We start from the raw sequence: 16,671 nt of genomic DNA, 5'->3' as shown, positions 1-16,671 counted from the left end.
CGAAATTTCACACTACAGGCTCTGTCGTGGGAGGTGAGGGTAGGTTGAGCGAGAGACTACACTCCACATTAGACCAGTTCCCAGGCTCACCAGCCCAGTACCTCCTTCCGCGGGAAGCCCCTCATCAGGAAGTCGCTGGTGCGTGTAATCGGCGTCCTGGGAACCCAATCAGCGGCCCCGACTCCGCGCCCGCCTAGGCCGAGTCACGTGTCCACCAAAGATGGCTGCGCCCTGTCGAGTTGTGCAAAGGTTGCAGTGAGCCTTAGCGGCTGAGGAAGACGAAGAGGAAGCACCGAGTGCTGGGAGGACAGAATAACTGACATCCCAGGGAGGGAAGCGCAGTAAGTCCCCGGGTATCAGAAGAGCAATGCGGTGACAGGCTGTTCACCGACAGCTCGGGAATGAGATCCCGGGAGTGAATTGGAAAGGGAAGAAGGAATCGGCCCTATGGCGCCGATGGTCTCTTCATTTTCCACCCTAGAAGAAAAGACCTTGTATTTAAAGTAAGCCAATAGAAAAAAGACAAAAAAATGCCTACACTTAAATTTAATCCCCGGTTACTGCCAATTTACAGGGTGTCCTGGGCCTAACAATTTTCAGACGCCCCACTTTTCTCACTGCCTATCTCGGAGCTATCCTTAGTGACATGAGATAGCTAATGCAAATGCTATTTGGAATATTTGTAGTATTTAAAGGTGGCACTATCTTTGATAGAGATTTATTGTTAATAACGGGAACGCAGTGACATATTGCGGGCTGCCGGATCAGAACTTTTACTGAATTAAGGATGATTTTTAATAGTCACACCGTAGAAATGGCTAGTTCACAGAACTCCGAACCTTACCAATATGGAGAGCTTAGAACACAAAACTAGTGATAGAATTAGGCGGGACTTTCTGAGGAAATAATTTGACATATACACCGTACGCTTTCTTTATATATACCGAATTTACTTGTGTATCTCTCCACCCACCCCCTCCCCAACACATAAATCATGCAAAGCTTCTATAGGGCAGAGATTCTATCATATTTTTTTAACCAAGGCCCTCAAAAAGTTTGAGTCCAGTATGTCTAAATTCCTAACCTGCACTGTACGTACTAGTTTAATTTTAAGGCTAGCAATATGAAATTTAAGTGTCCACAGCATTTTCCAAGTTAATCTCATATCTAACAGATACCCACTAAATATTTGTTAAATTACTCAGTGTCGTAAATTAATCTTGTAGCAAATGGATAGTGAATCAAGACAATCTAATTTCATAAAACCATGTTGTCCTTTGCTGTTATCTCTGAACTTTTGCTTTTAACTCTGCTACCCTGAAATCTTGTTTAATGAGACAAACCATTAAAAACCCATCATTTGCCATTGCCCTAACTCTGACATTCACCCCAACTAGTGCAGGGATTAACAAACTACTGGGCTGTAGGCCATACGAAGCCCATAGCTTTTTTATGTATGGCCAGCCAGCTAAGAATGATTTTTATATTTTTTTAAAGTTTTTTTTTTTTTTTATAAGTATTCAACAAAGACCATAAGTGACCTGCAAAGCTTAAAATACTATCTGGACCTTTAGACGAAGTTTGCTGACCTCTGCTGTAGGGTCTACCTAGCAGTGAAATTATATGTCACGTGTCTTCTACCTACCGTGTTTCCCTGAAAATAAGACCTAGCCGGACAATCAGCTCTAATTTGTCTTTTGGAGTAAATATTAATATAAGACCCAGTATTTTATTATATATTATATAAGACCCAGTCTTATAGTAAAATAAGGGTCTTATATTAATTTTTGCTCCAAAAGACTCATTAGACCTGGTTGTCCGGCTAGGTCCTATTTTCGGGGAAACACAAATTCCTACTAAATACCAAATTCCTTCCTAAAGTGCTTGTACCCAAACTGGGTGTAATTTATGTTTCCACCAGCAGCACATGGGTTTGTTACCGCACATTCTCACCAGTAATTGAAATTCTTAGGTTTTTATTTTAGGTAACCTGGGTACATATTGGTACCTCACTGGCTTTGTTTCACAGATTATAAAGAGGTTAAGAGTATTCTCATGTTTATTGGCTGTTTGGCTTTCCTTTTCGTGAAGTGCCTGTTCAAATCTTTTGTACTTTTTGTTAGGTTGCTTGCGTTTTTCTTCTTGATTTGTACTCTTTACATATTCTGGGTACTAACTGCTCGTCAGTTATATTACAAACATTTCTCCCACACTAGCTTATCTTATGGTATCTATTGATGAAAACAAGTTAATTTTGTCTTTTATGTTTAGTGCTGTTTGCAAGTTAAGAAATATTTTTAAGGGTTATAAAGATATTCTGTATTTCCTAGAAGTAAAGCTTCTTTCCATGTGCTGCTTTTCATGTTCTGATTTCTATTTAAGAATTGATTTTTTGTGAGGGAGGGGTATGGTGTATATGCAGATTATGAATTCAGTCTATAGCTAATTGTTTAAAAATTATTAATGGTCTTCAGAAGGCTTTTTATAAGCCCTTTTGTTTTTTCTATAGATACACATTATTGAAAAATGATATTTTTAATTTTTTTAAGGCTCAAGATGAAAAATCATGAACCAGATTACACTGTCAAGGAAAACCGAATTTTTGATATCATAACCAGAAAAATTAACCAACTTCCAGAAGCAGAAAGGTAAGATCCCGTCTTAGAAATACCTTTTTCCAGGTGGTTTTTCATCATCTCAGATTTGGTTTCAGTATAAGTAACAGAATGTCAGAAGGAAACTGAACCTTTCTTGCCTTGATGGGAAAACCAAGGCCCCGACACATTAACCATTTGCTTGAAGTCAAGGCTATAACTCATATTGGACATATCTAATTATATAATGGTTCTGTTTTTCCATTTGGCTTATAGTCAAATGTAAACATTTATGGCTTCATTTAAATATCAAAACTTTAAAATAGCTTTTAAACTGTCTTCATTTCTATCATTATGCTTACCAGTCTGAGAGAGTGCCCTGTAACACACATAGCTAGACAAGGAATGTCAGAAAAATAGGACTGTGGCTAAAAGATCTTCAAGGTATCATTAAATAGGAAAAGCCTATATAGGAAACATACTTGACCTATGAAGACAACACTGAGTGAACGACAGTGAACTCCTTAACAAGAAGGCCTCTCTGGCTTGGTTAAATTTTGAACTGAAAATCTGAGATAAAAAAGAGTGAAAAGGAGCCAGTCTGAGGAGGATGGACGTTTAGTTCATGTCTCCAGTTATTTTGTGTGATTCTTGCCAAAATATGAGTTTCTAGTTGAATAGGCACTTTTTTAAAAAATTGACTGGCAGAGGGGCTGCTAGATAATTTTGTACTTAACTACATTGTTAACTAAAAAAATGTGACTTTAAGCCATAATAAATTAAAATCTGATTGGGAGACAGCAAACTTTGCTATTCAGATTCCAGTTGCATTCCTTGTTTATGTACTTTTTATATTTTACAGTAATATAGCGATATATTTTGATAATATATAAAACATACGGGCAAATTACCTGAGTATTGCTTCCTATGACTAAAATGGAGATAATATGTATTTCACAGGATTGTTATGAAGCTCAAGTATTTTAAAGAAAGTGCTAAGGTTTCCCATTCCCTCAGCTCCCACAAAAATAGACAAGTCTTTCATATTTGTTTTCTATTGTTTGGTAGGTTCTCTAGGTTCTCATCACACTTGAACTATTATCTTATGTAACCTCAGTTTAAAAACTGCCTCTCTCTACTTCCATTACTTTTAGCAAATTTCTGTTGTCTCACATGTCTTCCACCATCAATTAATCAACGATGAAAACAGTGATGGTAGAAGGTAATTTTTTGTGTCTTAAGCACAAAGTCTGCATGTAGTATCATGTTTGAATGATACGCAACATTATGTTTGCAGAGTGACGGGTAAGAAAAGTAATACCTTATACAATGTAGGAAGCTCAATTAGGGATTTCTAGAAAGGCTGTTTTAAGATGAGTGTAAACCACAGAAATCAGCGGGAGTCTTGTATGGCGACTTGGGCTAATTAAGAGTATTGAGAAATTGAAGAGGTGGCACCTGAGTTGTAGATGGCAAGGCAGGTAGGAAAGAAGTAAAGTAGGCCTGTTTGGAGTATTTCCATAATTTTAGGCATTATTTTATCCAAAACTAAAGAATACACAGAACACGCATTTTAAACTCATACATACCTTGGCTTCAAGTCCAGGTCTACCACTTCTCATCTTAAAATATCGATTTATTCTTTATTTCAATGGATAAAGTACCTGGCGTAGAGTATCCCTTAAATGTTAGTATTCTTCCAACCCCCCAATATTCACTCTAATGCTTTGGGGAAGTGAAAGGAAACATTACTGCACCTTACTGAGTGCCTTCTATGCCAGGTGCTATTGGAACCAAGAGTATTTCTTTGCATCCATTGTCTTCAAGGTGTTTCCCAGCTACTAGTGGCGAATGCCTTATAATGTGTTATGCTAGAGGTAAGTATTGGAAATTGTGGGAGCCCAAGAGAGGTATCCAAATCAGACTCTTTAGAAATCTAACCTGCTGTATAGCTGGGAGATATCTGTACTAGTATCCTTTGCAAAAATCACAATAGTACATTTAAGAAAATCTAAACATACGATGGTATCTCCCCTAAGTATTGCCAAATTTAAAAGCCTTTTAAAATAAAAATCTACATGTAAAACAATGACTTTTAAAAGGTTTGTGTTTTATGGAACTATAAGGGATAAATGTTGCATCCTGTTATTCCTAAAGTCCTGATAAGTTCTATAGAATATGCCAGAATTGTTGGAAAGCTCAGACGTACAACAGAGCCAAAGAAAATGTTACCATTTTTCCTCATTCAGGGGCCTACTTGAACATGGATCGACGTATGTTGGACTTAATGCTGCTCTCTGTGGCCTAATAGCAAACAGTCTTTTTCGGCGCATCCTAAATGTGACACAGGCTCGTGTAGCTGCAGGCTTACCAATGGCAGTGATCCCATTTTTGACAGCACATGTATCTTACAAAGGTTTTGTAAGTTTACCATTGAATACAGGTAAATTCTATTTCACTCTTACCAGAGATTTGCTTTGGTATATATGATTTGCACCTAACATTAATTCTTAGCTATTAATATCAAGTAGTTACATGCTATAACGTAGTTAGTGCTTGGACTAAGATTAAATTTTATTAGCCTCTGTAAAATGGCAATTCATATTAGCATGGTCTACCAAACAAGTAAAATGTACAGACATAGCAGTTGTAAATACTTTCCTTTATCTAACTTATCTTTCCCGCAGTGCTTGGATTGAAATATTTGGAAACTTAATTTTTTTAATGCTTTTTTTTTCTTAGAGAATTCTTTAAAGAGAAAAACTATTTTTATGGGAATACTATGTAGTAAATTTCTCAAAGCACTAAATGTATATATAAGAATTATGAAATATATAGAGATGTGATTTCTGCAGTTTACTGTATATGCTGAGTGCTTAGAGTATAGCTAATCATGACAAACCTTTTGATTAATGATTTGAAATAAAAGTGTTATTACTACAGGTGGTGGTGAGGAGGGAGGCAGTCCATTTAATTTCTCCTCTGTTAAGTGCTGCTCCAAATTTATTTAAATTGGATGAGTCTTGTTTGAATGTCCATGATCAGTGTGGAAAGAATTTTTACGATCCAGGGAAACCTATTATTGCCCAATGACTGAACAGACTGAGTGAAAAGTTACTAACAGCTTTCTATTTTTAATATGCCTTATACTAATTTGGAAATGAATAAAGAATTTTATAAAAATAGTTACACTATATAATGTAAAAATAGATTAAGTATAAATTATGAAAAAAAAATTCCCATGGATTAAAAGAAAGCTCCTTAAAGACAGAAAAAATAATACCTCGGGTTTTTTAATACAAGTGCAGAAAGCTGGAAGCAGTGCAAACCAAGATTAAGTTCAGAACAAATTAGAAAATTTTTCCTAAGATGTTTAATCAGTTTATTCCTAGCTATTGTGGATTATCCGTACATTATACTTTCTAACATGCCTTGTAGAATTGCATTTGCTATATTACTGCCTGAAAATTGAGTATCTGATACATATAAGGGACCTTGCATTCTTTAAATAATGTTTGACTAGCATGACCTTCATTTCCATAACTAATTTATTTCCTAGGTGATCTGAACTGTGAAATCTGTACCATGATACGGGGTGGATTAGTTGGTCTTGTTTTTGGTGGTCTGTACCCTGTTTTCTTGGCGATACCTGTGAATGGTGGTCTAGCAGCCAGGTAGGATTCTTGGTTTTCTCACAATCATTGAAAAACTTCAGTAATATATAAATGATTACCTAGAAAATGTACAACTTAAAACAACAAACACATTTTGTATTTTTAAAGGAAATGTCTCCTTTTGATTTGAAAGAATTAAGACTTGCTTTTTTCTTATAAGCAATCAACTACTACTTCTCAAATTACTTCTCAAGAATTTGAAACAGTTCAGGAAATTTATCACCCTGTATCTCTTGGGTGCAGTTCAGGTTATTAACCCTAATTTGTGTATTGAATGCCAACCACAAAGCTGCTGATAGTACTCTGCCAAGCATTAAACCACATCATATATGCAATGTTCTTAAGAATTTGAGCACTTCCACTAAAGGAGAATTTCATCAGAAAATGTCTAGCTATAAGCCTGCTACTCCAAAATAATTCAGTTACTCTGATGAACTTCTGTATCAAGCAATCTATGCGATATGAACCTTCAGAGGTGAAATGGAGGGAAAAAAAAGTTTTTAGGACTAATAGTATTATTGCCTTAATCTTCACCGAAACTAATTTTAAGACGTTTGGGATTAATATATATTGTACATCAGTTTGCTACTTGATACAACTATTTTTAATGAACTGTTCTCAATGTTTTCTTACAGGTATGCCTCAGCCCTGCTACCAGAGAAAGGAAACATCTTAACTTACTGGATAAGAATTTCTAAGCCTATCTTTAGAAAGATGTTATTTCCCATTTTGCTCCAGACTGGGTTTTCAGCATACCTTGGTTCTAGACAATATAAACTACTCATAAAAGCTCTTCAATTGCCTGAACCTGGCTTAGAAATTCAGTGTTAAGCAAATCTGTACACAAAAATAAAACTGTGAAAATAACTTTTGTCTAATGTGTGAGTAAACATACACTTGTAATTTATCACAAGGTACAATTCTGGGACCTACAACAAAATGCCACACAGGGCAACAAAAGGCTAAATACCAGCAAAGGCTACCCACTTAAACAAGAGCATAACTGCTCTAGTTTGCCCAACATTGTCTCTTCCACCTCACTTGCTCTACTCCTTTTCATTAGGCAGAGTTTGATCTTTAACACAGGAAAAAATAACCATAGAGCAGTTTACAATGAAGACCTCATAAAGAATCCAAACAGGGATGAAAATTGGGGGAGTGTGGGGGGGAATCAGTACACTACAGCAAATGTTCCTTACATTTCCTTTTCCCAATTCATGGGTATTATTAATCCATAGACTCTAAGACCATATCTAACCTTCCTCAAAGAAGGATTAATTCCAGTATTCTTTACAAGTGGTTATTCAGGCTCAGCTTGAGCTGTTTTAATGATAGCTACATACTTCAAAGGTCACCTTATAATTTTTGGAAAGCTATATTCTTAGAAGACTGAGGAGAATTCTTTGAAGTTTCCATCTAGTGTGGGGAAGTTCTTTGCAGACTCAAACCTTTTTTTGTTTTTAAGATGTGTAATGCTAAGCAATTTGACTAGCCTTTCTGGCCCTCATTGCTTATTAACCACACTCAACTGGTATTACATAACATGTAATTTGCCTAACAGCACTTGACATATCAGGCACTCAAATGGTAGCCATATTCTTCCTGTTGCAACTGGTATTGTTTTCTGAAATATCCTAGTCTATTCCTCATTTCCTAAGATCATGTAAATTTTAGAAGTATCCCATTGTGTTCCCCTTCCTAAAACTTTCCATCTCAGTTCTTTAAAGCATTTTCTTTTCTGACAGCATCTAATGCAGTATTGTCCAACAGAACTTTCTTTGATGTTTAATATCTGACTGACAATGTTAGCCACTAGCTGTGGCTACTGAGTACCTGAAATGTGACTAATGCAACTAAATAAATGAATTTTAAATTTTAATTAATTTTTTAGCTACATGTGGCTAATGGCTACTGGACAGCACCTATCTAGACCAACACTTTTCTTAAGAAACAAGCCAGTACCACCAAACAAAATATTAAGTGACATCATAGATTATATCCCAAGCATCTTAACTATTCCTTCCAAATACAAGGACATTAATCTTATGCTACTTAAATTTATATGAAGAAGAGACTATAACCTGTAATCTAGAAAAAGCACCTTAAGTGAAATAGGCTTTCAATGTCTATAAAGAAAAAGTACAGGCAAAGAAGTGAAATTAACAAAATACATTTTCAATTTTTCAGAGAGCAAAGATGATTTGTTCTTTCAACAGGTACTTAAAAATATATTCCCTACCAATCTTATACCGGATATCATCCCACTTACGAAAGCATCTATATTTTATTGTAGATATTTTCTGGGTTATAGAATTACGGGTGGTTTTTCATTTCATCTTGATTTTCTGTTTTCTGTAATGGATATGTTTCACTTTACAACTAGAAAAAATATATATAATTTTTCTCCTTTTAAAAGGAAGAAATAGGTTAACCTATTTCACAAGGTAAAATATCAAGATAAAAAATCTCTGACCCAAAATTATACATTTTATCTGCATTCTCTCACTTTTATTTAAAGCAGAGTTCTACTTATCACAGTGAAGTAAACAATGAATTAAAAGTAATTCCTTACTTCAAAAATTTAAGAACCATAATTACTCGACTCCTTAAAAATAAAGTATGGTATGATCAACTTGAATAATTCAAATATACGTAACTAAATTGATTGGTACAAATTGTTTTCTTACTTATCCTTAAACATTCCCACATTTACTCCCTAGCATAATTATAAATGGATACCAGAGTTTACAATGGTTTCAGGATATCTTTCTAACATCTTTCCTTTACACCATGTGTTTCTTAAATCATCATTCCAATTAATTAATAGGAATAGACAACATAAGCAAAAGAGCATGTTATTTTAAATCTGTTGCTATAAATCTTTGCCAAAATTTTTGGTCAGGAGGCAGGTGACGTGAACCTGCCATGATCTGCATTACAATTTAAGGAAATAGTCATCTGTAGCTCAGACCTAAAGAACACTGCCTCAGCCAGGAAAATGTGGTATTTCAATTGTGACAATAAAAGACCTATTTAAATATTTTACAATTTACTTTGTAGTTACTTGGCTTTAAAAAAAAGTTTCATATTACATTATACTTAAAATATGAATATAATTTGCAAACCCCCAACTATAGTACACTAAAAGCCAAAGGGGCCTAGGAAATTGTGGGTATACAGGAAAGATACAGAATTTGGAAGCACAGTCTAAAGGAAGTAGGCCCACCAATAAAATTCATTATCTATGCATATGTTCAAAACACCATTCGTGAATAGATTTTAAAATTAGATTAAAAATTGAGCAAAATTTTTTCAACAAAACAAGTAACTTTGGATCAACAAAAATTTTAAAATTATTCGCAAGTCTGCTATGAACTGATTTCTTTTTAAAAAGTGGGGGTAAGAGCGCTAAGTAACAAATCTAGAATGTACAAATTGGGGGAAGGTAAAAAAAACCTAGGAATAAAAACACTTAACAGTAGTAACCAAAGCAATGAAAAAACAAGTTAGAGAGCAACTTCCTACTAACCTATATCTACAAGAAATTATCTCCAAATAATACATGATTTATGTTCCTAATGACAAAGTAATTTACTTTCTGAGTAAAATGTAAAATATCTCCGGTTTAATTTTTCTGCACTTCGAAACTGAATGTAAATAACCATTTGCAATCCAGGTCAGAGCTCAGTCTGTTGTAATACTCGAGGGAATGACTGGTGGACAGAGTATTCATGTACTGCAAGTTGAAATCGTGAAAAATACTGTGCTGGCCAAACAAAACACTCCACAAGTTCCTAAAAGAAACTTGAAAGACCTCCTCCTCCTCCTTTCTTGGCTTAGGTGGTTAACTACCTAACTTCTGAGGAAAAAACAGCACGATAAAAATCTAAGTATATAAACATTTGGGAGGGTCTCAAAACTTTGTACTGATCATGAGTCTGGGAAAAAACCTAGAAACTTGAAAACACTGTATTACTTAATTATCAGATTACTTAACTTAAAAATCTAAGTTAGTAAGACCTTAAACTATACTTTCAAAATGGTGGACTTAGTAATCACATATTTTCAAAAGATCCATTCTGTTCTATCAAAGTGGTAGTTATGGTCACCAAACAGTGTTGATGCCTAATCTTGGTTGTGGAATTACAACCAGCAGCATTGTTTGTACTGTAGGAACACCCATCAGTCCTCAAGTATGAGTCACTGGGAATGCTCTTTGCTGCCAGGCATCAGACACTGAATACACTTAGATTACAAGAAACTGAGTGGATTTAATACAGTTTGTATAATACTATACAATAACCAAACTGTATCGTTATTAGGTTGGTGCAAAAGTAATTGTGGTTTTTGCATTTATTTTTAACCTTTTAAACCGCAATTACTTTTGCACCAACCTAATATAATGAATCATTCTGGAAAGAAAAGAATTAAGAGCCTATCTCCTACCCCCTCCCACTTCTATCATCTGCATGGTTCCCAAATGTAAGATAATATGGCTCGGTCTAGACCACGTGAAAAAAATGTATTAACATAATCCAACAAAAATGCAATAAAACAATCCAGAGTTCTGAGTGTTTTTCACACTTGTAATAAACTGGAAAAATGTTTCAATTAAGTAAAACAACCATATTCCATGAAAAAAGCCACTCCCATGATCCACGATACTAAAGCCCTTACATAACACTACAGAAATTTTAATTTATATAAAACAATAGAAACTAGTATACCATTCATTAGGAACCTCAAAATATTCAACAAAACATATATATATGTCAAGAACTCAGAGAAAGCTCAACAAGCCAGAACCTCAGAATCCACACATCCTGGGATTACCCTGAATTGCATTTAACCAACCACACATTTAGTCATAAATCAACTTTTCAAAGATATACAAGTCAGTGCATCTATTTAAAAAGACTACTCTTTATAGCTAAGGACTTTACATTACTTTCATAATCTACTCGGCAAGCTCTGTCTGTACTTCAGATTCTCTCTCACGTTCCAGGAAAAAACACAAACTCATGATATGCCTTGTTATCACTGATGGCTTGTTTATATAATTCTACTCTACTAAAAATAATTCCATAGAATGTGCTCTTGATTATGTAAGAATCTAATACTCCTTGATGAAATACTATAATTCTCTTCTCCAATGGTTACAATTTTTTTAAAAAGTATGCAAAGAACTGAGTATCACTCCCATGAAAGACAAAAAAAAAAGTATAATTTTGTTCCAAAATTAACTTAGTCTCATGTGTTTCTATTAAGTCTTTCAAGGATTCCAGAGAATCTTTTCATATCTCCATTTCTGGAAAGTGAAACCTGGAAAGTGAAACCAGTATAGAAGTAATTTGGGAACTTGAAAATGGCATTCATTTTTTTCAGCAGATGCCAAATTTTTGACCGACATGGCTCCCACAATTACTTTGTTACCATCAGTCCAGTCAGTTAACAGGTTGTAGGAAAAGATTCGTTTTTGCAGACACTGCTAAGCTGTTTAAAGAGAAGAGAGAGAGATTAATTTAGTGATTATAAAATGCACAAATATTTAAAATATTTTGAACACTTTTTGTCGGCTTATAGGACAAATGTGTGACTACATTTTAACAAGCGTGGACATTTTCGTTAAGTCTGGTCAAGGAAGTGCAGAAATAGTAAAGTCAATATGATAGAAATAGTAGGTCAATATGATGTGTTAGTTCAATTAATGTGAATTGCTGTCACCATCAGAAGACATCAAAAAGCTGTATCTTTAGTTCTGTAACATTTTGCCATAGTGGCTAAATTGGGGGGAAAAAAGGTTCCCCAAATACTAAATTGTTTTTTTTCCATTACTATAAATAAAGCCAAACCTGTAAACTTCAAAACAATCCATATTATATTCCAGAAATCTCCTTTATGCAACTATCCACCAGAACACAATTTTTTAAAAATAGTAAGACAACAGTTTCATATTAATCATAACTTTTTTAATTAACAAGTAGTGAATAGGACACTTTTAAGATATTCTACTACATACTGAAATAAACAGATCTATTGTAAATTCAGAAACTCAAACATTTACAGTAAAATGTGCTTACACATAAATGTGACCAAATTTATTTAAAGCCCCTGCTAGATAGGTCCTAAATACATGCAATACCATGTAAAAACAAGACCATGAAGTTGATGTAAAAAATGACAAAATCACCGAGTCACCAAAATTAGAAAAAAAAAGAAAATGAAATGGAAACTAAGAAGACAGTTAAAACATAAGGAACCTAACAAAGCAGCTTTAAAAATAGGTGATACTAATCTCCATTTTCAAAAGTTCTTAATCAAGTACTTCCAAAAACTGCCATTTATAAAATGACATTCTAAAAATCTACACTTGGAATTTCAAAGCATCCCAATTCAGAAAGCTTTGACTACTGTTTCTCCCCAGCCCCAAACTTCAAATAATGCAGGAAAAGCATTGCCGTTAGGAAGAAAATATGCCAAGGAACGGTATAATTTTTAGAAAAACGCACTTACTGCTTCCAGAACCTTTTAAGACCCACAGTCAGCATTAACAACAATTATTTTTCCTATTTTCATCCATTATTTTCCAATGTCATGATAGAGATGAATAAATTCTTTGAGCCCATAACTGAAAGATCAACAAACCTGGTTTTATTATGACACCATATTTTTGTCATTGGTACTGCACAAAATTATATACAAAGAAATATATACAAAATGTTCAAGTATTAATTAAATTTCAATTCAAGGCTTCTGTTTCAAAAAGCTACATTTAACATATTCCATAAAGATAGCACAAATTAGTCATTTCAAATAATTTTTCCAACTACTTTTGGTTTATATATGTAATTCAGTAGGCACTAAAAATCCATGCAGCTGCATTGTGAGGGGCTTGCTCCTGCACTTAGGTATAAGCAGGTTCATCACTCCAGGTTGTGAGTTTGGCTACTACCCATTCATGCTCAAGTGCAATAGAAGATTTTACAAAATATGCTGTGATGCACTGGAAACCAGAGACCAAGTTAGGTCTCAAATCGTATTATCTAGCAACAAAACATTTACAGTTGTGCAAGAACAAGGATTCCATTTTCATAACCAAATAACAACAAAATAAAACATTTTATGTGTAAGATAACTTACATCTTTGGACTGCTGGAAAATACTTTTTAATTATGAACATTTTAAAATAAAAGACAGCAGAAGCCCTGATATTACCTCTTTTTCCTCATTTCTTATACTACCTTTTAAAATAAAGCAGGAAATGTGGCCAGCAGCTGGTCCCGTCTCTTCTGCCCCAACAGCTGTATCCACTTTAGCACAAAGAAAAACAAGGATGCTAAATACGTATATACTTTATCAAACAGTGACGTTTCACAAAGAATTTCTTATTGTCTCTTACACTGAAGGACACCGTAACTCTATTTATACAACTGGACAATAGATAACAGAATACTGCAAAAGAATATGTCCCATCTTTGGGAAAAGTGTCAATCGTGTCATTAGTAGCCAGAACAACTCAATTTTTAAAATTATTTTTAAATAATTTTAAATAGAACAAATATATTTGAAATAAGATTCTTTGTGAAGCCTCACTTTACATGTTTTCATTCATATTTCACAACCTTCAAAATCTTACATAAATTTAACCTAAAATTTTAATACAACAAAAATAAAGGTGTTCAACAATTTATTCATACTCAGTGATAGGGTAATCACTGCTGGTTCTCAAAGAAACATTTCATTAACCATTCTGATTCCTCCTCCTATTAACTAACACAGGAGTCTGATATGCATGTTAATTTCCAAATTTTTTCTAATGATGAGATATCTGTTAATCTGAATATTGTATTTCTAGATCTACTGAAAACTAAAAGGCATTCTTGAATATTTAGGAGATCTCTGTCATCTCCAGCAAAATAACTATCACATTTGTGCATGCCCCAAACACTTATTGTCAACCTCTGAAAAGTTGCTCTAAAATTGGAATTCCAATTTGCACCTGGTACAACTCGGAACTTCCATTCAACTTCACCTGTTTCACTGTCTCCAAACTGTATTTCTATTAGCAGCTTTCAGTGTACAGTTGGAATCGATGTCATCCAAGGCCATGTCCACACTGGGGACAGAAGAGCTAGGTACACGCAAGTCTGAACAAGGGGACACATTAACAGCTATTTCAACCAGAAGAAGCATCTTAAATACATTATTTGACCAGCACAAGTCTGTTTCCAGGGTGGACAGGGCCCAAATCAGATTCCCCTCCCGCCTTCCAAAAAAGAAAAAAAAAATCTCAACACACACACAAATTGAGATGTTGCCCATTAAAGTAGACTAAGCAGCAGAGCATGAGCGTTACGTGAAGAGATGGATCCTTACCAGGTTGTGAGGCGGGAACGACTGTTCTGTAACCCCTACAACGGAGCCTGGCAGGAAGGAAATCACCTAAAAAAGAAACTGTCAGAGAGATTTAATAGTCACATGTTATCATTAGGAGTTGGTTACAGTGTCACATTCATGCTTTTAGCTAAACACTTAAAGATTCAATATTACTTTTTTCCTCCTCTGAAATGTGTCCAGTGAAGATGTCCCACTAAGGTGTTTTACATGGTGTAAGGGAGTTGAAAGGGGTAAACGCGGATAAAGAGCAGATTACTTGACCCTACATTTTAAGAGAAGACGACGCCTTCCGGGCGCACGCCGAGCAGAACTCCACCGACACCTTATCCTTGTCCACATGAAGACACACTCCTCCCGCTGCGTCGTCCTCTTCCAGCAGGTCCTGCTGCTGCTTTCCCACCGGCAGAGCGTAGTCGTGGTCCCCGGCGGGCGAGTCCCTGAAGAGCGAGGTGGTCAGCCGCAGTCCCACGCCGCTCAGCCGGCTCAGCAAGCGAGCCAGTCCGGTCTCGTTGGCTAAGACGGCCCGTAGGTAGCGACTCTCCTCCTGCAGTGCTTGGACGCGCTTGCCCAGCTCCCGATTCTCGGCCCGCAGCTCCTGGTTCTCGGCTGCCAGGCCCCGGACGCGACTCTCCAGCCCCATCACGTACTCCTTCTTCTTCAGCCGATTAAGACGGGCAGCGGCCGCCGCCGCCTTCCGGGGACTCTTTGTCGCCGCCTGGTTGTTGTCGTTGCCGCTGCTGCCGCCGCCTCCTCCTGGGGACTTTCTCCGCCTCTTTTCGCCGCTACCACTGTCACTGCCGCTGCTGCAGCCTCCGATACCGTTTAATAGCCTCTGCAGCAGGTCAGAAAAGCGCTGCATCTCCGCAGCCGCGGACTCGTCGTCGTCGTCCCCTCTCCAAAGGCCGCCGCTATCCGAACCTCCGCCGGACGAGGAGAGAGGCCCGGGCGAGCTGAGCCCGGGTTCCAGGTGCCAGTCCGGTTGCCGGGGGTCCAGCAGATCCGCCAGTTCCAGCCCGGACAGAAAGTCCATGTCCTCCGTCTCGTCCCCAGGGACGCTGGCGATCGCCTCCTCCTCCATCTCCTCCGGCGAGGGCGCGCGCACGACCACGCCGCCGCGGCCCCCCCTGCTGTCCTCCAACTCGCCCTCGTCGCCGCGCAGCTGCTCACGGCCGGGAGACCTGGCTACCGCCGTCTGTTCCTCCTCTGCAGCCGCTGCCGCCCGGGTCAAGTCCGGGGGCAGCGAGCAGGTGGCGGCTTGCGCCGGGCTCTCGCTCCGTGTTGGGGAGTCGCTGCCCGAGGCCGCCAGCAGTTTGGTCAGGCTGTGCCTCATGGGGCCCAGCGGAGGGCCCACGTAGGCCCCGGCCTCTTAGACCGGGCCTCGCGGGCCCCAAGGACCCCAGGACCCAGCGCGGGTAGCCCGTGAGCCGGCCAGAACGAAATGACGAGGATGGTCCGAGTTGCCTCCTGCCCCTCTTGGCTGGTCGACCCCCCGCGCACAGGCGGGGGGCGGGAAGGATGGGAGATCGAGGCCGCGAGGCCCGGCGATGACTCGACCGCGCCACCCAGACAACGGCCTGGCCGGAAGTCAGTCGGTCTCGCCCCAGCCCCTCCCACGGCATTTCGCGCTCCACCAGGCTCTAGTATCGCGAGAGTTCAGGGAATTCAGGAGTGGGAGTAATTCCAGCTCTCCAGTGATGTCATAGTAACAGCGGCAAAAATAACAACAAAACCACGGGTTTCTTAAAACAGTGGTCTGCCCTCTCTGCCCTTACTTCTCAGCTCTGTATTCTGACTTCCACTTCCAGTGAAACCGCTCTCGCTCAGAATTGATCTTTTAGATACCAAATTTATGAATAATTTTCATTATCCTGGATTTCTCTGGAATTTAAGATTGGTGATCAGAGCTCGCTCTTGAAATTGCTCCTTTCCCTTCCCGTCATAATACAAGATCTTTTCACTTCAGTACTTCTAGACTACTAGAAGAAATAGAGGTGAATAAGTAAATC

At 37.6% G+C, this 16,671-nt stretch overlaps 2 protein-coding genes across 7 annotated transcripts; one reads left to right on the top strand and one right to left on the bottom strand.

Moving 5' to 3' along the window:
- Positions 1–202: 202 nt before the first annotated feature.
- On the top strand, positions 203–7,135 carry TMEM126A (transmembrane protein 126A). 2 transcript variants are annotated; one of them, XM_019739623.2, is made up of 5 exons: positions 203–341; positions 2,550–2,648; positions 4,844–5,037; positions 6,154–6,268; positions 6,904–7,135. In XM_019739623.2, exons 2-5 carry the CDS (start codon positions 2,557–2,559, stop codon positions 7,097–7,099), a joined length of 597 nt encoding a protein of 198 aa, XP_019595182.1. In that variant the 5' UTR covers positions 203–341; positions 2,550–2,556; the 3' UTR covers positions 7,100–7,135. The 2 variants fall into 2 exon arrangements, with proteins under 2 accessions (XP_019595182.1, XP_019595181.1); XM_019739622.2 differs by having other exon boundaries at positions 217–503.
- A 1,612-nt stretch (positions 7,136–8,747) lies between these two features.
- Positions 8,748–16,256, bottom strand: CREBZF (CREB/ATF bZIP transcription factor). Of its 5 annotated transcripts, XR_016018732.1 has the most exons (5): positions 14,932–16,256; positions 14,645–14,722; positions 13,510–13,578; positions 12,782–12,896; positions 8,748–11,761 (listed from the first exon to the last, which is right to left on the bottom strand). XR_016018732.1 is itself a non-coding variant. In XM_088791535.1 (1 exon), exon 1 carries the CDS (start codon positions 15,993–15,995, stop codon positions 14,928–14,930), a length of 1,068 nt encoding a protein of 355 aa, XP_088647661.1. In that variant the 5' UTR covers positions 15,996–16,135; the 3' UTR covers positions 14,789–14,927. The 5 variants fall into 5 exon arrangements, 1 of the variants encoding a protein (XP_088647661.1); XR_016018733.1 differs by lacking the exon at positions 12,782–12,896 and having other exon boundaries at positions 11,473–11,761; positions 14,932–16,252; XR_016018734.1 differs by lacking the exon at positions 14,932–16,256 and having other exon boundaries at positions 11,622–11,761; positions 14,645–14,784.
- Positions 16,257–16,671: the final 415 nt, after the last annotated feature.

Source organism: Rhinolophus sinicus, chromosome 14 (genome assembly GCF_057876585.1).
Source record: "Rhinolophus sinicus isolate RSI-liver-muscle chromosome 14, RSI-T2T, whole genome shotgun sequence".
Lineage (NCBI taxonomy): Eukaryota > Metazoa > Chordata > Mammalia > Chiroptera > Rhinolophidae > Rhinolophus > Rhinolophus sinicus.
This window is presented reverse-complemented; position numbering and strand designations above follow the sequence as displayed.